Source organism: Melospiza melodia, chromosome 8, assembly GCF_035770615.1.
Source record: "Melospiza melodia melodia isolate bMelMel2 chromosome 8, bMelMel2.pri, whole genome shotgun sequence".
Classification (NCBI taxonomy): domain Eukaryota; kingdom Metazoa; phylum Chordata; class Aves; order Passeriformes; family Passerellidae; genus Melospiza; species Melospiza melodia.
The window spans coordinates 31,521,555-31,542,686 of record NC_086201.1 but is presented as its reverse complement, the minus strand read 5'-3'; the positions used below and the strand labels follow the sequence as shown (position 1 = coordinate 31,542,686).

The 21,132-nt window shown below is 42.7% G+C and overlaps 1 protein-coding gene across 1 annotated transcript in view; it reads left to right on the top strand.

The window, feature by feature from the left end:
• Positions 1–1,131: 1,131 nt before the first annotated feature.
• ITGAV (integrin subunit alpha V) overlaps positions 1,132–21,132 on the top strand; it is a 49,047-nt gene continuing 29,046 nt past the window's right edge. Inside the window, exons 1-5 of the mRNA XM_063162558.1 lie at positions 1,132–1,295; positions 5,516–5,643; positions 18,164–18,255; positions 18,778–18,892; positions 20,139–20,200. Of these exons, the coding sequence (XP_063018628.1) occupies positions 1,135–1,295; positions 5,516–5,643; positions 18,164–18,255; positions 18,778–18,892; positions 20,139–20,200 (558 nt within the window). The 5' untranslated portion in view covers positions 1,132–1,134. The remainder of the gene's footprint in view (positions 1,296–5,515; positions 5,644–18,163; positions 18,256–18,777; positions 18,893–20,138; positions 20,201–21,132) is intronic.

Genomic DNA, 21,132 nt, shown 5'->3' with positions numbered 1-21,132 from the left:
ATTAATATTCTGAATTAATATGAATTTGTTCTTTGTAGGTGTTCAGCATGTTTTCTTTTACCTGAGACACTGCTGTACTCAGCAGACACTGAACTCTCATAGGGGCTGAGGAGGACAAGGCTGCAGCTGACTGAGCCGGGATGATAGTGCTAAAATGTTATTAGTGAGAGATGAAAAAAGAGCTACAAAGTGCACCTGAGGAGATGGGGGCTGCACCGTCTGATTCTTCCTTAGGTGGGCAGTGCAGGGGTGCAACAGTAACAGAGAGCTCCATCAGGGAGGATTTCCAGGTTCCCTCTTCCCAGCCTTGCGCCTGCTGCTCGGCATTTCTGCAGCTGGGGAGATGTGGCACCCTGGGATTTAAAATTAATTATTTAATAGCCTATCTGTTTGAAAATCAGGGGTTTTTCTTTTCCCTCCATGGCTGGGTCCGCATTGGCACTCCCTTCACTCTTTGCTTAGCAGCTTTCCTGGAAGACTGGTTCAGAAACAGTCTTGGTAAGAGACTTCAGACTTGGTAAAAGACTGGTTCGCCAAACAGACCTGCTAAGACCACACACGGATGTCTCCCACTCTTCAAATTTCTAGCACTCCTTCATAGGATGGTACAATGGTTTGGGTTGGAAAGGACCTTAAGGACCATCTCATCCACCCCGTGCCATGGGCAGGGACACCTTCCACTATTCCAGGTGCTCCAAGCCCCATCCAACCTGGCCTTGAACACTTCCAGGGATGGGGCAGCTTCTCTGGGCAGCTTCCAGGGCTTCACCACCGTCACAAGAAATGTTTTCCTTGACTTCCCTCCAGCCTTCGGCTCGGGCAGAGATAAGAGCGGGACGCCTGGAGCGAGGGCAGCTCCGGGGCCGCAGTTCTGCGGGTGCCGGTCTGTGCCGTGCCGTGCCGAGCCGGGCCGTGCCGGGCGCTCCCGGCGGAAGAGAGCGAGAGCGGCGTCCCGGGCTCGGAGCGGCCAGGGCCCGCCCCCGGCACCACATGATGCCGCCTCTCCTTCCTGCCGCCCCCGTCCCGGCCAGAAAGGGGAAGTGGCTGCGCTGCGCTCCCCGCCCCGCCGCGGGAAACGCGGGGCCGGCGCGTCCCGGCAGAGCCGCGCCCGCCGAGCAGCGCGGCCGGGCCACGATGCTGCTGCTGCCGCTGCTGCCGCTGCTGCTGCTGCTGGGCGCCGCGCTGGCCCCGGGCAGCGCCTTCAACCTGGACGTGGAGCGCCCGGCCGTCTACTCGGGCCCGGCGGGCAGCTACTTCGGCTTCGCCGTGGACTTCTTCGCCCCCGACCCGCTCTCGTAAGTGCGCGTCCCGTCCCGCCCCGTCCTGCCCCGTCCTGCCCCGCCGAGCCCGGAGCGGCGCTGTCCCGGCCGGGAGCCGAGAGCCGGGCGGAGGATGCGGAGCTGCCCCCGCTCCCTCTGTGGCAGGCGGGCCGGGGCGGCTCTCGGGGGGACACGGCTCTGCTGAGGCCCCAGAGCGGGATGGAGCCGGTGTCTGTCCCCAGCAGGACCGCTCCGCATCCCGGCCCTTCTTGGGCGGCTCTCGGGGGGATACGGCTCTGCTGAGGCCCCGGAGCGGGATGGAGCCGGTGTCTGTCCCCAGCAGGACCGCTCCGAATCCCGGCCCTGCTGGGGCGGCTCTCGGGGGGATACGGCTCTGCTGAGGCCCCGGAGCGGGATGGAGCCGGTGTCTGTCCCCAGCAGGACCGCTCCGCATCCCGGCCCCGCTGGGGCGGCTCTCAGAGGGACACGGCTCTGCTGAGGCCCCGGAGCGGGATGGAGCCGGTGTCTGTCCCCAGCAGGACCGTTCCGAATCCCGGCCCTGCTGGGGCGGCTCTCGGGGGGATACGGCTCTGCTGAGGCCCCGGAGCGGGATGGAGCCGGTGTCTGTCCCCAGCAGGGACCGCTCCGCATCCCGGCCCCGCTGGGGCGGCTCTGGGGCCGGGACGCCACACCACTCCGGCGGGGCACGAACCTTGTGCTGCGGGCTTCTCTGCATAGCCCGGTCTCACGCAAATGGTGGTGGTGATAAATACGGCGTGGAAAGATGTAGTTATGGTGTTTTGGTTCCTGGAGGTGCGTGCCGTGGCGTTTCAGGAGCTGTGCTGTTCTCTCCCTGAGTGTGCTTTGCGGGAGGGCTGTGTTTGAACAGCGGTGAGTCTGTGCGAGTCACCGAGGAGTCTGGAGAGGGAAAAGTTCCATGTAAGCTCTCTCTCCACGTCTGCTTCTGCTTCCTGAATGGGTTCCCGTTTCATGTTAAAGATTAGGCAGTGTGCCGTCGCTGTTGCGTTTCAGACCTTTGAATCCTCGCCTCGCTCACTCGGTGTTGCCAGAATGAATCAGGCTCTGGCTCTGAAATGCGGGCTGCAGTAACACCCAGCTTTTGTCGCTTTCACCCCACTCCTCTCCCATCGCAAGGGCTGGAAGATTGGAAAAGCTGCTGGCTTTCATCCTGCTGAAGGGATATTCTCTCTCCCCCCTTAATCTTTAGCTTGTGAAACTTTATAAGCAAATTATACAGCTGTTGAGCAAGTCTTTCTGCAGTACATCATCTAGCTTTGTTTGCATTTTTTTTACTACCTACATATATCAGAAGCCATCCTGTCTTAACTTGCACATGTTGCACCATCTTTCTCTGCTATCTTAAGTCTTGGTACTAAAAGAAAAAAACGCTTCTATTTTTGTCCCACCCTTTATTTTTAAGTCCACATGTGTGGCTGCAGAGTTATCAAGAGACTGGTAAATGGATGTAATAAACTTTCTTCCTTGCTTTCTGATAAGGAATTATGTGACACAGCTCTCCATGAAATCACTATTTGGAAGCTTTCCATTATTTTTATAAGAACTATTGACCTCCAAGTACACTGCTGTTAAAGAAAACAGTGTGGTTGTCAGGCAGCGTGAAAAGCTTCTGTATATTTCAAAGGGAATACTCTCCTTGTTTGTTTAGGGTTTTTTTTGTTGGTTTGTCATCATTAAAATTTTGTTTGTACCGGCTAAGCTAAACACTTTATTTTAGATTAAAGTTTGTGTTTGAACCAAGGAGCTCTGCAGCTTTCACAGGAACAGGCTCTCGTGGTGTTCAGTTTTCAGTTTATGCCTATGGACACTGATATTTTGCCTCCTGAAATAGCCAGAAATACTTGTATGCAGTGTCCGGGCATATAGGGTGTCACGTGGTTCCTATGGCTTTCTTTTTGCTTTGGTGAGCTTTTATTCATCACCTGTTTTAGAGCTTTCATTCATCACCTGTTTTATACATCAGTACCAGAGATTAACTCAGTTTCCTTGGGCTAAAGCTGTTTGGATTGCCTAGCCTGACAACAAAGGCATGCTGTTAGTTCCTGAATGCTCAGGCTGCTGTTTCACAGTCTATTTTGACCTGCTGGATGCCAAGCTGAAGCATATTTAGAAGTCGAGGGTGAAAGTCCCATTCCAGGAGTGGAAGTGGTGGTGTTGTGTCAGGGTGCCTGACAGTGGGCACAGCTTTTATAGGAGAAACAAATGAAACAGCTTTCTCACACACCCTCTGCTGCACTTGATAGTCCAGGATGACCTCCAGGAGAGCCTCAGTTTCTTTGTTGCCCATGGAAATCCCTGGAAAGGCACCCCAGAGGTGCCAGAACACTCTCTCTAGTGTTGCCCCAGCATTGGGGTGGGGTGGATGGTTCAGGACATGATTCAGGAAATTGGCAGTATCAACGCATAGCTGGTGTATTCCCATGGAAATACAATTGGCCCTCTATTCCCTCTTTCCCAAAGTAGGTGGATTAGAGACTTCTAAGAATTTGGGTAATTTGCATGTTATTATAAGAGCTGTGACAAAATCTGCTTGCTCGGTCTCTGATGATGAAAGTGCATTTTTTTATTTGGGGAAAATACCTTTGTGGAGCCACAAAAATGATTCCTATATTCCTGTTTAATAAACCTCACCACAAATATTAGCCTAAGAAAAATTTAAAATATATAATTAGAATGGGAATGAATGAATCTTTTAAACAAATGCTTCATTTGGGAGACTTCTCAAAAGTCAGTGGTACAAGAGTAAAATGGGAAGTAAGCTACCACTTGTTTAATAGATTGTAATTATAATAATTGATATGTTTCTTTACTTGGCATTATGATGTTCATTTTTAGGCATTTCTGTTCTATCCAGAGAGCTGATTTTAAGTGATTAAAATGTTTCAAATTCCTGCTCTAAAAATCTAGACAGTCTAAGAATGGCAAATAAGGAAAATAAATGGATTGCCAACTAGCCTGGATTTTCTATCAGGGTCCATGCCAGGACATTTTTAAGGTTCTGAAAATTCACACAGGTTGAAAAGTGGTAGATCTTCATGCAAACTGAGCTTTGATGAGGCGCTGCATGTTTATACCTATGCTTATCTCTTTACTGGAAAGGAGCCTGGGGATGGCTCTGAAAACCAGAGCCAGTTTGATAAGCCTGGCTTTGCCTGCCGGTAGACATTCTCCCCAACCAGTCCTGCAGCTTGTTCAGCTATGCCAGCTTCCAAACCAGAGAACTGTAGTGCCTGACAAGACTTGCTCCTGCAGGCTGCGTTCCCTCGTCAGCAGTGCCAAGGGAAGAGCCAGAGCAGGCTCACCCTGATGAAAGGAAGCACTTGATTCTGACTTCATGCTTCACACTGACTCTCTCAGCCAAGTGCTGATGTGTCAAGTGGGTCTCGGAGGTGCTGGGGCTCCTGCAAGAGCCTCATTCAGTCTGTTTGCTCCTTTGGCACTGCTGAATTTTGCCACCCGTGCAGGAGCAGAGTGCAGGCAGTTCCTGCTGGGGGGGCACCCAGCAAGTGTCTGCAGAGGCAGGGATGCAGAAAGGCACGGCAGATGCTGATAGGGAAGTGATGAGTGAGCAGCGAGTGTGGGTGAGGATTCATCAGCATGCAGCTCTGTGGCTCGGCGTGGCTGGCACTTGGATGTTGTTTTTACCAGAGCCCTCGCTCAGGCAGGGCTGACTCATCACGTTCAGGACATGCTGAGCTCCCAGCCCGCTGCTGCTTTGTTTGTGCGTTGTTTCCATTTCTGACTGACTTCCCTGAATTACCCTTACTCATGAAATTAACAGAAATTATGCCACCTGATGGCTTTCGTAAGGTACAGAAGTGCACAATTTCCTCTTCTGGTGCGCACGTACGTGTTTTTGAAGGGAAAAAAGAATAATATGAAAGGTGTTTCCCTCATTTAAAATACAATCCTAAGGAGGCCTGGGTACTTTAAATTTGTCATATCTTTTTTCTCTCTTCTTTTGGTGATTTTTTTTTTTTTTTGCATGCAGAAAAGAGAACCTCATATGAATTTCTCTAACTGAGAGTAGTTCGAGTTGGATTTAGGTTAGAGCAGGCAAGACTTCTGCTTTATGTCATAAAGTTATAACAGCTGTGCCTTAGCTGTTGAAACCTTTTAAAATATATTTAAAATATGTAATTAGAGTGGGAATAAATAAATCTTTTAAACAAGGGTTTAAAGGTTTTTTGTGTTCTGCTTCTTCTTTTTTCCTGCAGGACATATCTTCTGGTGGGAGCTCCCAAAGCCAACACTAGCCAGCACAACATCGTAGAGGGAGGGCAGGTGCTCAAGTGTAGCTGGAACTCCAACAGGAACTGCCAGCCCATTGTGTTTGATGCCACAGGTAATGTGTGGGCCACCGTGGGGGAGGTGGGATGCCTCTGCTCTGATGTGGGGAAGCAGAGAGGTTTCAGGTCCCTGTGGGATTTTTTCATGCTCAGTGTGAATGTTTTTGACTGGCAGCTAGTCAAGGCTTGCTTGTGCTCTCCTTTTCCTCTCCTTTCTCTTAGAATGGCTGTCCCTGGTATGTGCTGAAAGCCTGAGTGAGCAAACATTATTCTTCTTGTGTTGTAACCTATTTATATTTCTCCTCTGTACTTTCCAGCGACCCTAAAACATTTGGCAGCCTAGTTCCCAATGAACCCTGAGGGGTTTTCTTCCCATTAAGAACATGTCATATGAGGAAAGATGCTTTTCAATATCAGCAAAGGTGGTTTGGGCAGAAATACCCAAAAGTTTCATCTGAAAACAGGAATTTGGCCTAAAAACTGTGAAAAATATATTTTTTAATTTTTTTCCCTTCATATATACCTCCACAGTGTTTGTGGTTTCTGTGATAGCAGCACTGAGGTCATAGGCACTCCTTACCCATCGCTGAAGCACATTTAAACAGCTGAGCAGCAGCAGTGTGGACATGAAACATTTCAGTCATTCCTCATGCTCTGGTGCACACAGTGATTTCCACAGGCTGTGGCAGGTCATGGGAGCGCTCTGCATGTGCTTTTCTGCTCCAGCCCCTCGCTGCTGAATCCTGTTTTCCACAGCGTGTTTCAGGGCAGTGGAAAAACCTCCCCATGGCACGGCAGGGGATTAGCAAGACCCGTGTGGAAAGGCAGAGGAAACACCTGTGCCTGGAAGGTCTGGTGGGTTGTAATTCATTCTTGCCCCTGCCAGTATTTTGACTTGGCAGCCTAAAAATTGCTAGATTGATGCAGCCTCTTTAAATAGTGTGCAATAGAGTGGAGAAGCCCTTCTTCCAATTCCACAGTCAATATATGCCACAAAATGTTGTTGCTGTTCAAATTTCTGAAATCTTCATATCTTTTTGTGAAAGCTATTATGTCACCAGTTTCCTTGCAAAAAACAAAAAGGAAAACAGTATGCAATGGCACCCACAAACCCCAAGTCATTATCATTCTTTCTCTCATTTATCATTCTCTCATATCGTTCTATGGGAGCATATCTGTCAGATTACTAAAAATCTCTAATAAGCTGCAAAGTCTGACTTTTTTTTCTGCATCAGTGTCTAGGCAGCAAAATCAGATTACAACTGCCTTCTTTTTGTTGTTGTTCTCTGGGCTTATTGTTTACTAGAATACAAGTGTGCTTTTTGTTACTTTGGATACTTTTAAGAAAGAATGTCCCTAGTTAATAATCATCATTAATATCATAGTATGTAGGTTCTAAACACATCTTCTGATGGGAACTACAGTGTATTTATGAGTTTATACCATGATCATTTGCAGTTCCATGTGCCAGGTGGAGTTGATAGAGGCCACACTGCTTTCCTGCATGTCTGTGCTTAAGGGACGTGCTCCTGGGCAAACAGACAGTGTTTTGCTTGTCATTTTCCTGTAAGGTACAGCCATGTTAATTGCTTGAAATTTAACAGTAAAAATAGCAGGTCATGAAGGCTTAAGAGGATTTCTTTCAGGCAGGCTTTAACTCACTCCAGCTTTGAGGCAATGAATGGGGGAATAATGCATTTGTCAATTATTATCCTGGTGAAAAGGGGCATTGTATTTCAGCTTGATAAAATAATGAATGCCCTGAGACAAGAAAAGAAAATGTCTTTTTCTTTGTGCATAGCACAATGCTCGATTCCCTGTGTTCTGGTGACAAAGTCAGTGCCAGCACAGGGAGCTGCTGCTCCTGCCTGCCCCGGCCTCTGCCTTGTTAGGGAACAGGGATTAGGGAAGGCTCCTGACCCACTTTGGGAAACGGGAAGTGGAAGATCTGACCACTGACTTGTGGTGCTGATGCAAAGGGGCTTTTTGTGGATGACTAAATGCAGCCTCTGCAGGAATCCAGGCTCATCCAGCTCTGCTCATCATTTGTGCAATACCATCTGTAACTCCAGAGGTATTGCTTAGCCCTGCCATACCAGGCAGATTTTTTATTCCCTCCCAGATTCACTGGAAAAACCAGGATCTGCATCATTACTTAGATGCGTTTCTTGAGAATTATTTTCTAATTGCTTACAGCTAGTGAGGAATCTGACCTGTGAAAATAATGAGAATGCTTGTCCTTGTGGCTTTCCTCTGTTTGCCTGACAATGCCAAACTCTGTATGTGGAGCTGGATGGCCTGTAATTAACAGGAGTCATGACCCTGTTCCTGCTCCTGCTCCTTCTGCCAGGTAGCACAGCTGGAAATGCCAGAGCAGGCCAGAGGGAATGTGGCAAGGGAATGGAGGAATTGTTCTGACTGTGTAGGGTTGGTTTTTTTCCCTATTTTACATGACAAATAAATATGAGACTAGGGGTTTACAGAGGTCCAGCAAACAGGGTTTCTTCCTCTATATGTTGTTCTATTACTATTAATTGGAGCAATTTCCTCTTAAACATTCCTTGGTTTTTTATTTAAGCTTTTCTACAGCTTTATGGGTTCATTTCTCTTCCCCATCTGTACAAAGGCCATGCTGAGCTCACTGGCTGGACAGGGCTGGGGGTTTATTTTCTAGCTCTTGCTTTTGGCTTCAACATCATATTTGCAGACCAGTGTGGCCATTTATGTGATCAAATGCTACAGCTCTTCTGTAGCCCAGGAGGGAAGGTACCAGCTCCTGAGAATAACCTTTGGAAGAGCTGTTCCAGCCCTGGAGTTTAGCAGGATTGCTTGCTCACTTGCACTTACCCTCACCCCAGCTGCCCTGGAGGAAGGTGATAAGTCACTGAGCTGATGGTTCCTGTACTACAGAATTTACTGCTTTGTGTTTTCTTTCCTGTGGGGGAACACTCAGCTCTGTCAGGAGTAGGAGTCCATTTGTGCAATGTCATTTATGTAGCTCTCATGCTGAAATTACCTGTATTTCCCTCCTTTTAATATTTTCTTTTTCACCCTTCCCATCAGCCTGTAACATCAAAACGAAAATCAAACCAAAGCAGTTGTCATAATTTTTAAACCTCTGGCTAAAAAGCAATGTTCTTCCACAGCATATTTTCTCATTTAAAACAGCAATATATTTCATGCAATCACTGAATGGTTTGGGTTGAAAGGGACCTTAAACATGATGTAATTCCCACCCCCTGCCATGTGCAGGGAGAATTCATGGAAGGGAATCTCCCCTTGTCCTGGATCTCTCAGCCCAGTGAAATTCACTGGAGAATATTCTCTCTGTGTGTTTCTGTGCACGTTACACTAATTGCTTTTGACATTCTGGTGTATATGGTGGCTTTGGAAGGCAAAATGTTTATATGGCACATTAACACTTCCCAAATGCAACGATGCTTTGCTGTGGGGCTGCTCAGCCTTTCAGCAGTGACATCAGTTGGCTTTGATTTAACGCAGTTGTGGCTGTGTGAAAGTGGCATAGCAGACGTGTGTGGTGGAGCCTGCCCCGGAGTTCAGGGTGCACGTGGCTCTGCTGGGCTAGAAATTAAAAAAATAGGTTTTCTAATGTCACCAGGCAAGTGTTTCAGGCTGGCTTCTGCCCTTAGGAGCACCTCAGAGTAGTAGGTTAAGAAGGAGCAAGCGCCACAGCAAGCATCCTAACCTGCACACCCTGCTGGTTCTATTGCAAAACTGAAATATGAAGCAGTGCTGCTGTTAATTTAACAGGTTATCCTGCAAGTCTAGATAGAAACAGGGCTGATTTAAATACCTTTTTAACCCTATTCCTGTTTACCTTTTTAATTCAGCAGTGAAGATGCCTCTTTCACAAAACTAAAATTTTTGGCCTTGGTTTCCTTCTCTATCTTGACTTTTTTTGACAAGTGACAAAGCATGACCACAGTTTCAATTCAATTGCTATGTGAAATACTTGGAATTTTTCCCTTCTGTCCCAGTTAACTTTCAGACTTTCAGAATGTGTAGGAGGCCCTATTTTTTCAGGACAAGCACTGAAGGGAAATTTATATTCTCAAGATAGCATATTATTCAAAATTTTTATAAACACAAGCAATGATACTAAATCCTTTCCCCTCTGCAAGATGTTTTACATTCAAATTAACCAAAATCACAGGTTGTAGCTCAAGATAAATATTGATCTTCATTCATTCTTATCTGTTCTCCACACTGGATAATGTTGTGATTGAAAATTTAGGTAATTTTTTGTTTAAATCCATCGAAATAGGGGAATGCTCTGAGTTTTGTGAAGAAGTATCTGGGGAAGCAAATAGTGGAAAAACTGCTTTTACACCTGGCTGAGCCCTTTCCACCAGACTGACCAGAGATGTGGTTCCTCTTAGAAAGTTTAACACTTGGCTTTCTCTGCCAGCTGCTCAGCAGCTTTTTCCAGGAAAAACATATTTCTTGTGGGTAAACCCTGAAGGGAAGGCACTTAATAAGCAGCCCATTTTCTGTTTCTGATCAGTTCTGTGGCCAAGGTCCAAACCCATTTGTTTTAAAGCTGTATCAGTCTCCATCTCCTTTTTTCATCTCCACAACCTTCACAGCAAATTTTTCATGGACAGTACCAGATATTGCCAATAGTGTTTCCATAGTCTTCCTCAGGAAAAAGATTCCTGGAAAGTTGAAGGGTATTGCACAAGTGAAATTTACTTTTTGTAGTTGTTCATTTTCTGTGTAGAAAAGTAAACACATTTTTTTCTGTGCAACAGGAGGCTCAGAAGTTCACTGAGCCAGACAACAAATCCAGTGAACAGAGGGGCAGCCAAATGTGCTTTTTAGGAAAATCAACACATCATCTTTATGTTTTTACTTCTGTGTTTTACAGTTAGGCATGCATGGAATGGCAGGGTTGATACACTTAGCTAACTGTCTAAATAAGTGCCTCCATTATTTGCCCCTGGAGTTTTAGAGGATCATTTTGAGTTTTGATTTCAACAAACAAAAAATTATTCAGAGACCCATGTAACCAGTTGAAGTTAATCAGGCTACACATGTAGCAAATTAATATAAATCAAAAGTTTCCTATGTGCTTGCTTTCCAAAAAGAAACGATCTTCTTAATTATTTATATAATTTTATTTTTCTTATTAGGGTCCTAGCTTGTCATCAGTCAAGAAGAGTGGGAAATTGTTTGGTAGAAATAGCATTTCCTCATGTGTCTACGGCTTTTCATGAAAGTTTGACCAAATTATTTTGTTACCTGCTGCTATTTTAAAAATGAAAATTTAAAAATTTAATTAGAAATGTATCTGCTGCAGTACAAGATGCTTAAAACTGTAGCTCTTTATGTCAGCACCCGAAAGTGCAGTCCTGACACTGCCCCAAGAGCTGCTGCATTTTGAATCATCTGATGAAATGCAGACAGCTCTACGAACTGCTACAAAGGAAAATATGCTCATAAAATCCAATTGGAGCTTCTATGCTAATGAGTTGCAGATTTCTTGAGCAGATTCAGTGTTCAGCCCAGGAAGATTTGCTTGTTCAGACAATGGGTTGTTTTGCTTTTCCGAGACCTGTGGTAAACCAGGGATGCGCGGCTGAGTGGCCATTCCTTCTCCTGGGGAAAGCTTTCCCTGCTGCTTTCATTCTCTGCAGCACAGCTCAAAACTCAGGACTGGGGAGCCTTGCAGAGGCTGTTGAATACCAGAATCTGGGAGTATATCAAGTGTGTGGTGTGTTTTTGCTGCTTTGGGAAAAGAATTCAGCGTGGCCTCTGCCTGGAGAAAGTTTTATCACTGATCCTCGTACTGTCCCTCCTCTTCCCCCTTCCCATGTTTTGGTGCGACAAAGAAATTTTAGAGAAATTGTTCGTTCTTAAATGCTTCTGGATACAATTCTTTGGAGACTGGATATTTTGTTTTGTGCTAAAAGAGGAGAAGGAGACTTTACAAAGGAAATGCCCTTGTAAAGAACTCTCCTGATTACTCCTTACATTTGCAGATTTGTTTTTTTTTTTTCTATCCCCTGAGTGGGTGATCCAAGACAATAGGAGGCTTTGTTTGGAAGCCTAAGCCACCAGTTTGGCATGGCTGGATCTATCTGTGACCTATTTACTTGAAGTGGGTATTTTAAGTGCCTCAGGCAGCTTTGAGCTGTAGCACTGCCCCGGGTAAGATCTGCTGATGAAATTATGGCTGCACTGGGTGCCCTGAGCTTACATTTCCCTCCTGGAGATTTTGATCATTTGTGCAAAACAGTCAATTGTTCAAAACTCCATCACTTCCACTTACAAAATAAGGAAGTGTGGGATAGGTCAGTGTTCTTTGAAAATAGCTTGTTCTAACCAGTGCTGCTTTATTTTTGGCTGATTGCTTTATTGGTATCACCACAGAATCCACCGGGGAATTTCAATCCCAGAGGCCATTGATTTCATCAACAATACAGCAAATAAATAAATCTTGTGAAGACCATGCATTGATTTGGAGTGAAATTGATTGATTTTCATCTGGCTAAATCTCTCATCAGCTCAGTCCCTCTGAATTTGGTTGTTATCCTTTTCCCTGCGCTGGGTGGCTGGAGCGTGCCTTGGGATCTGGGCGCTGCTCTGGATGCAGGAGAGAGCAGCAGGACCTATGGAAACTCCTCCCCACGCTCTTAGAGCTGACAGCAGAGAGCTGCTCATGCTTTAGTGATTAGGTAGAGTCCTGCCTGAACACTGTTGGCTCTGTCTGGATGTGGCTGGCTCGCAGGGGGATGACGGCTTGGAACAAAAAGGCGGCTCACTTCTGTTAGGCGAGGGAAAAGATGCTTTTGTTCCAGCACTGCCCGGGGGAAAACGTGGGATTCATACCCCAGGAGAGGGAAGGGGATAGTGGGAAGGTCTCTATTCCCCTCTGCCTGAGTCACTGCGAAACACAGTGGATAAACCAAGGTTGCTAAAGCATCAGCTGCCTCCCAGCGTGGGGAGTTCCAAGGGAAGATGAGCTCGGGTTCGCTTGCTCCTGCTGCATCAACTGAGGCTGAAATCGCTCAGATTTTGGTTGTAATGATAGATGGAAGATACTTGACACTGCATAGACTTCTCCTATTATTAAAAGAGGGCTTTTGCATATTTTATAGCTTTGTCTTTCTTTTGGCTAGCTGCACAGTTTCCCTTCACCTAGAAGGGCAAATTCGTTTCCGTGAAGTCAGCATAGTTACAAAGAGGTTTATTTTAAGGAGAGGTCTGTGAATTGGATGGCTATTTACATTTTACAACTTCTTAAGTGTTTTTAGTGTGATGGCACTGAACCAGGTTGCATCAGTTCAGTGCCTCTTGACTCATGATTATCTCTGATAAGTCTGTCTGAAGATGGGGGTAAATGTTTTAGTTCGGTTTGTTCATTACCATAAAAACAGGCGGGCTGCAAGTTACAACTGGATCCACTTACTCAACAGCAGGACTTTCCTAGTAACTCCTTTGTTCCTGTAACTGATAATATTCACCTTGGGAGAAGAAGGTGCCAGCTATCCAAATGTGATAGTTTAAAGAAATGCATCACTGGAAAAAAAAGTGATCTTTTTATTATATTTGGAAGATGGATTTCTTTTCGTTTTCTGTAATTTCTACCCATCATCTCTCCACATTAATTTTCATTTTTCAGTTCAAATTCTATGAAATTTGGTAAAGAGACAGTGCTCCATTGGTCCACCAGCAACACACCTTTTATTTTATTTTTTTGTTTTGTTTTAATTTTAATTCTGTTCTTGCCCTGACTACCCCATCCCTCCCCCTAGAAAGTACCTTGTGAGACACAGCACTGTTGACTTGACATGTCAGCCCTTTTTCCCTATGGAAAGAGTCATGTAAAATCATCATGCGATGCCTGCTACAATCAGAAGGAGCAAAGGAAAGACCAGGGCAGAAGCTGCATTTACAAATAGGAAATAATACCCCATGGCCATATGACATAACCCTGGAATTAATGACCCATCAAGTACAAGTCCCTGTAGCAGTTGCATTTTAGTCTGACAAATGGCATTGCATAAAAACTCTGGATGTTTTCTGGAATAAATCTAGTCAGAATATAGTTTGTCCTGCCTAGATATATTTGTTTGAATGGCTTTTTAAAGGCTTTTTCAAGGCAAGGTTGGATGGAGCTCTGTGCAACATGTGGAAAGTGTCCCTGCCCATGGCAGAGAGGTTGGAACAAGATGACCTTTAAGGTCCCTTCAAACCCAAACTCTTCTGTGATTTTATGATTAAAATGTACATCATTGGCTTAAAGAAATGTGTAGCGTATTTTTGGAATAATCTGAAATTTTAGGAGTACAAGAAAAAGCTATAAGAAATACAATAAGGCTACAGGAACCCTTGTAGTAGTAAGGCTGATTATAACACATAAAAGCATTGGGCTGGATTTATAAATCCCTGGATGCTTAAATCTTACCTGCAATACAGTTTGGTTCATTTAAGGTAGGTACTGGTTTTTGGGTTTATTTTATATATATATATATATATATAAAACTACCACTAAAAGTTATACAAAGATAAAATAATAATCAATTCAGGCTCTTCTTTGCAATAAAACACAGAAGTGTTTTATTGCAAATGCTGAAGTCAGCCCTGTACCTTCCCATGACACATCTACTTTATGGTATAAAGTAGCTCAATATTTAACTGTGGTTAAAGCTGCTTCAGTGAGGTCTCACATTTAAGTGTTTTAATGTTTGTTTTTCCCATCATGAAGTAAAAACTCAAATGGTTTCTTCTTTAAAGTGAGGGGATTTTTGTTGAGTGGGTGTTTTCCAGAATTCCTCATAAAAGTAGTTTCTCTTTGGATCTGAGAGAAAAGCTTATAATCTATTTCAGTTTTTTCTGGGGAGAATTCTGAGTGAGTATAGGTAAAAAAAGGTTTTCTTCTCTAATGGAGAGTTAACATCAGATTTAGCCTGTATCAATTTTTCATCTGAGACTTCTGTCAGTGTTTCCAATGTACATATTTTTCCACTTGATCTAGATCTTGTGTCCTCATGCACTTTCCAATGTTGCAGCCATTCTCAAGCTGAACTCAAGGCTCTCTCCTTAAGACTCCCTCACTTAAAATTCTAAAGAACCTAAAGAAGCTTTGAATATAAGAAAAACTCAATCTAAGGCATCATAGCCTTGTAGCACATCTTGGTTTGTTATGTTTGCACTGACACTGGGCAACTTGACTGAGATGTTTGCAGCAAGTTTCTACAATAGAGGTGCTATAAATAACTGAAAATCCAGCTTGCCAAATTGCCTCATGGAACACATTTTTCCGTGGGGTGGTGGGGTTTTGTAAGAATTCTTCATTTGTTGTTCAGGCCTTCAGAAATGATGCTGCTGGCTTCTGAAGTCATGACATCTGGCACATAAACTCCATTTGGCACACAATTATCTCTGTGGTCATGTTCGTTTGCTTTCCGCTTTGGGGATTTGGGGTTTTTATGTGCCAGCTTCTGGTTGTATCTGAAAGCACAGAGATTTCTAATATTATCATCCTCAATTTAGAGCTGAATCAGGGCTTTTTTAATACTGTAAAAAAATATTTTTGTCCCTTAAACACCAAGGGAGATGCTGTCCTGGACACTGATCCTTCTTGGCAGCTGAAGGGTGCACAGGGAAAGGGCAGAGAGGAGCAGTTCTGGCAGCCTGTGCTGGTTGTTCTGCTGGCTCCCCCCTTCTCCAGAGCAGTCAGCATAGACCGTGGGCAGGTGGCACCAGTAACCAGGACTTGGCTTACTTTTTATTGTATTTTTTTATTCTTATTAGTCAGCCCAGACTTCAAGGAACTAATTTACTTGATAGTTGAGATAAAATCAGGTTGATAATGCAGAAAGGCTGCTTAATCCCTATTACAACACAGCCTTTCCTTCTACTTCTTGCCTGTTGTTTTAAACTTAAGAGGGAGGTTTGCATCCTAGACACCTTTATAGTACCTAGGACAATAGGATTCTGCTTTATATTATGGAGCTGCTATGCCAGCTTTCATTTTTGCCATGTATACATAGAGCTGTATAAGTATCCAACAGAAAAGTATAAAATGCCACTCTGCAACTATCCCCAGGTTTAGCACTGTTTAAAGCTGTGTTTGGCAAGTAGAGCTGAGACATTTCTTTGCATTCAAGAGTAGCTGGACAAGTAGAGGGCAGAAGCCAAATCTGTATTTCCAGGCTACGTAACCCAGGGTGTGGTTAAAAGATGAATTAACCACTTTTAAATCCCCGTTGGTGTCAAAAAGGATATAATTCCCAGCCTTGTGTTGCTGTGCTCTCCCCAGAAGCTTAGCACTGCTCCCTTCCCCATGCAGCCAGCTGGGTTGGAACCTCATCCTGCTGAATCCTTTTTTAGGAGGGTTCATTCTTAGGTGGGCCGTGATGTGAGCAGGGGAGTAGTGCCAAGAGAGACACGGGCAGCAGGAATGAACCTGGGGACAGGAGCAAATGGGAACTGCTGCCCCTTTTGGGTGGCAGCTTCATCTGAAACTCACCCTGTCACGCCTTTGAGCAAAACTATCTGTGGGTGGATATTCATAAAGACAAGGAACGGGAAAAATGAGTGTGTCAATGATAGTTCCCTATGTGGAAAACATCCTGATTTGGTTTTGTTCTTCTGTGCCATTAAAATGTGGCATGCAGGTCTCCAAGCTACATTTTAACCTGTGCAAGGGTGAGAGTATAAAGGTTCAATGTACATGATTCTGTGCAGATGTGCTGACTACCAACAATTATTTATGTTCAATGTACATAAATCTGTGCAGATGTGCTGACCATCAGCAATAAATCTGTGCAGATGTGCTGACTCCTCAAGCCTTTAGCACCAGCCCAGTAAGAGATGGAGGGGAGGTGACAGAGGGAGGTGGAGTTTGAGTCCCCTTTGATGACATTAGAAAAAACCACAATAGTTCTCTGTGTTGCAATGTGCTTGGCATTGGTTTCTGTGTAGCTCTAATCTGAGAGCAAAAATAGCCCAGATACTTGCTTGCTTTGGCTGAGTCGGCAGATTAAAATCTCTTTTGTCTCTTCCATGGGACTTTCCTGAAGGAAGTAACACAATCTCTGCAGACAAAGCATTCTTTACAAGGTGTAAAACAAGCAGGGAAATTCTGGTTCAAGTGGCCACAGTCTCTGATTCATAGCAGGGCTGGGTTTGGGGATCCCCTGGCACTCTGCAAGTGATGTGTAGCTGCTGCCTCATAAATTCCTGTAGGTTTGGGCTCTCTAAACCAGCCAGTTAGGGAACTTTGAGCAAAGGTATGTTTTCCAAAGTGTTACATCGATTTTCTCGTTATGCTGGCAAAGTTTCCCTCATTTTGCCAATGGAAGTACACAAGAAACACCAAATAATTCTATTATTTTATATACATATATACACACGATTATTATTTATTATTACATTATTTGCTAAATATTTTATATTATAATAATATATGATATATGATATATGATATATGATATATGATATATTATATATTATATATTATATATTATATATAATATAATATATATAATATGCAATATATAATATATAATATACAATATATAATATACAATGTAATATAAAATATAATATTTAAAACATCAATATCTATAATAAATATTATATTATATTGTATTATATTGTATTATATTGTATTATATTGTATTATATTATATTATATCATATTATATCATATTATATCATATTATATCATATTATATTATATTATATTATATTATATTATATTATATTATATTATATTATATTATATTATATTATATTATATTATATTATATTATATTATATTATATTATATTATATTATATTATATTATATTATATTATATTATACTATATTTATTATATTTATTATATATTATATAAATAATAGTAATATGCAATAAATATTATATATTATTATATTACTTGCTGAATATATATTTGCTATATATTTTCTATTATCATATTAGCACTCACACCTGCATAAGTACTACTTGTTTCTACCAGCCAGCATCATGGGACAGACACCACTGCAAATTACCCGGTCTTTACTTTGCTCTCTTTCCCCATATCTTTTAAGCTTGCAAATTTCCTGCTTTGTGCATTGCAGTGACACTCAGAATAGAGATGTTACCACTTGGTGGAATTAGGAGAAGGATCTCATTCCCGATTCTAGCCAAAGCTCACATGATTTAATGGAGGCAATGTTTCTTTTAGAGGCATCAGAACTAACAGGGCTTTGGCTCTGCTCCTTGAGCAGTGCTGTAATCTGCTTGGAAGCCAAATATCTCAGCTATGAGGTATTTACTGTGTGGCTGTCAAACATGCTATAAACTTTGAGCTCCTACAACTAATCAGCATTGTACCAATGCTCTGTGTGCAAAAATAGCTGCTTTGGGCCCTTGATGTAAAAAAATACTAATAAATCATTTTTAAAGCCTGTTTCCATCCAAGTGTGATATTCTCCAATGTTGCTGGTTTTCTCTATATGCATCAAAACCAATGGCTTATTGTGGTTTTTTGGGTTTGTTTTTCATTTTTACTGCACAGATTACTGTGAAATTATGCTTCTTTTTTCTTTTCTTTGTAGGTAACAGAGACTTTGCTCCTGGTGATCCATTGGAATTTAAGTCTCATCAGTGGTTTGGAGCCTCTGTGAGATCCCAAAATGATAAAATCCTGGTAGGTCTTTGATGCCCTTCAGATGCATCAGTACTGAGATATTGCAGTGGAAGAAAATGCGAAGAGATCCACAAAACTTAGAATTTAAACATTTTAAATTTAAATCCCACATTTTAAATTTAAAATCCCACTAATCAGCATGAATTGTCTTTTCTTCAGAATTTCTTAGCTAGGCTTTACTTAACTCCTTATAAACAAAGCTGGGAGCATTTTTTCTAGCTTTAAGGAAAGTAGTAAGATTAGTTTGATGAAGTTAGAATGATAAACGCATCAAGCTGTTGCTTTAAGAAAATATTATTTCTAAAATTCTTAATATAAATTAGCTATTTATAAAATACAAACTGATCATAATTCTGCCCCACTGCTGATAGTATAAATATCCTCTAAAATAACACAAGATACATCTGCTGGGGTGTTTTTTGTTGCTTTTCTGTAGACAATTGGAATTTCATTGTATTATTTGATACCCACCAGTATTCTGAAGAGGAGTTTGTTTCCCCACTGTTGTGTGCTCTTCCCTAGGCCTGTGCCCCACTGTACCACTGGAGAACTGAAACAAAGCAAGAGAGAGAGCCTGTAGGAACTTGTTACCTGCTTGCTGGGTCCAAATTTGTGGAATATGCTCCCTGCAGGTCAAGTAAGTGTAGGGCTCTTGGGTTGCTTTTCTCTTTGGAATTCCTCTTGTGTCACATTTTTTGTACATTTTGGAATGAAATGTTTTGCAGTTATTTCTCTCCTCCATGTATAGCAATTAGAACAAAACTTAAAAACTAGATCCAGACATCTGAATTCTTCTCCAGTTGAGGCCCATGATGCAGACCTTGTTTGCTCTATTGTAGGCCAGAGGAAAATCTTAGGTCCAAGAATCACTGGGCTTGAGGACTTCTGCTGTTGGAGGGACCAATTCTGTAGTAATCACTCAAGCAAAATTATGTAGCAAGTGCTTTTCCAAAAAACAACTCTGGAATTCCTATGAAACTCAAGTATTTTATCATTATTCAAGTACATTAAGGTGCAAGCTCATTTTAGAAGACAAGGTTTTGCCAAAATATGTTCTGATGTCCCTGTGTGCATACAGATGTAGTAATGCATTGTTTAAAGTATATTACCTGTTGAACATTTGGACTCCCATTTTCCAAATGCTTTGCATTTATTTCCTCTAGTTGGGCTGATAGATTATTTAGAAGTATATAACCTAAAACTTGATTGTTGAAGTTAGGATCGACTTTTTATTTGCTGAAAATCATTTGTGAACAGCAGGAGTAAAATCCAGCCTGTTCCAACATAACAAAAAGTTAAATAATAAGTATTAAATTAAATCATGCTAGTTACAGAGTCACACTTTCAGATAAGGGGCTCCCAGCATTTCTATTCTGAAGTCCTATAATCCTACAATTGATTCAGCCATAACAATTCTTGCTGACATGAGTCTCAGTATGGAGATATTTTTTCAGCCAGGTGTGTTCTTTTTGTTTTAAGCCAATTCAGCTTTCTTTTCCTTGCCAAAAGTAAAACTTATCCCCTCCATTCCAAATATCTTATTTCCTGAATAGAAATTGCAAATATATTTTCCCCAAGACTTTTGAAGATTGAATATAAAGGAACATGGTGTTGCTGTTTGCTTTGAATGTGCTAGGCTAGAACATGTGCTGATGTTACATGTCTGTTAGGCCAGCCCTAAAGTTGTTACAGCATTTGGGTGGGAGTTTTTGATAAAGAAAAAATACTGATTAAGGAGAAAAGTATTCCAAGGTTCAAGTTTAGGAGTGCAAGTTTACATAGGGAGATGCATTGTAAAGTATCTGCAGTACTGCAGCTGATGGAGTACTGATAAAGAGAAAAATAAATTAAGTGTTCTTTTCTATCCTATTTTTCTTTGGTAGCAACTATTGATGCAGATGGACAGGGATTTTGTCAAGGTGGATTTAGCATTGACTTCACAAAGGTATGTGATTTTTTTTTGGTCATTTCTGTGGGTCAGCAGGCAGCTGCAAGTTAGCAAACCCTCCTGATACAGAGCACTTAGAATCACAGCTATTATCAAACCAAATGTTACTGTTCCTGGTGGGGAGCTAAACCCACAACCAAACAAAATTTATAAATAAACAAAAAAATAACTTGAAACCACTTGAGGAGCTTTTATAGACCTGTTTCTCCCAACATCTTCAGAGCAGCAGACTTTCACCTCTTGCAGGAACCGTGTCCTGAACAAATAATGGGCTTTCCCAGATTCCTGCCATACCCTCTGCTGCAGCTGGCCCTCAAGTGGATTCAGTGTGATAATCAGGATTTTTGAGACCTGGGATTAGTGTTATAGCTATTGTTATAGCTATTGTTATTTCTTTAGGAATGGCAACTCAGGAGCTGGTAAACAATGTGCTTCTGAATCACATTTGATTTCTCATCAGCCAGCAGAAGTACAGGGATGTTTTGCTGACTTGTGTCTCTGCTGTGCTCTCCCTGCCTGTTCTAGCTCTTTTTTTTTTTTTTTTTTCAAACTCACAATTACTTTTGAAATCCAAGCACAGTAAAACTGTGCACAGATCTGAGAGGGTGCTGTGGTGTTTTATGCTGTGCGGTGAAATGGTTGGGCAGAGTCAGGACGTGTTGAGACCACGCAAGCCCTGTTTGTGATGTGGCTCTTTTTTTGGGCTCTCACACCTCAGGATGAGGTCATATCCCATCACTCCTTGCCCAGGGCCACTCTTGGTTTTCCTCCAGAGGACACTGCCAAGTGCAGGAGAGGGCTGTGAGTGTTTGGGTTATTTTGCACACACCCTCAGGGTCACTGTGCAGATTCCAGGCCCAGTTAAAACCAACTTTGGGCTCTTATCCAAAACCTTAGAGTGGGCAGGCAAGGCTGTATCTCCAAATGTC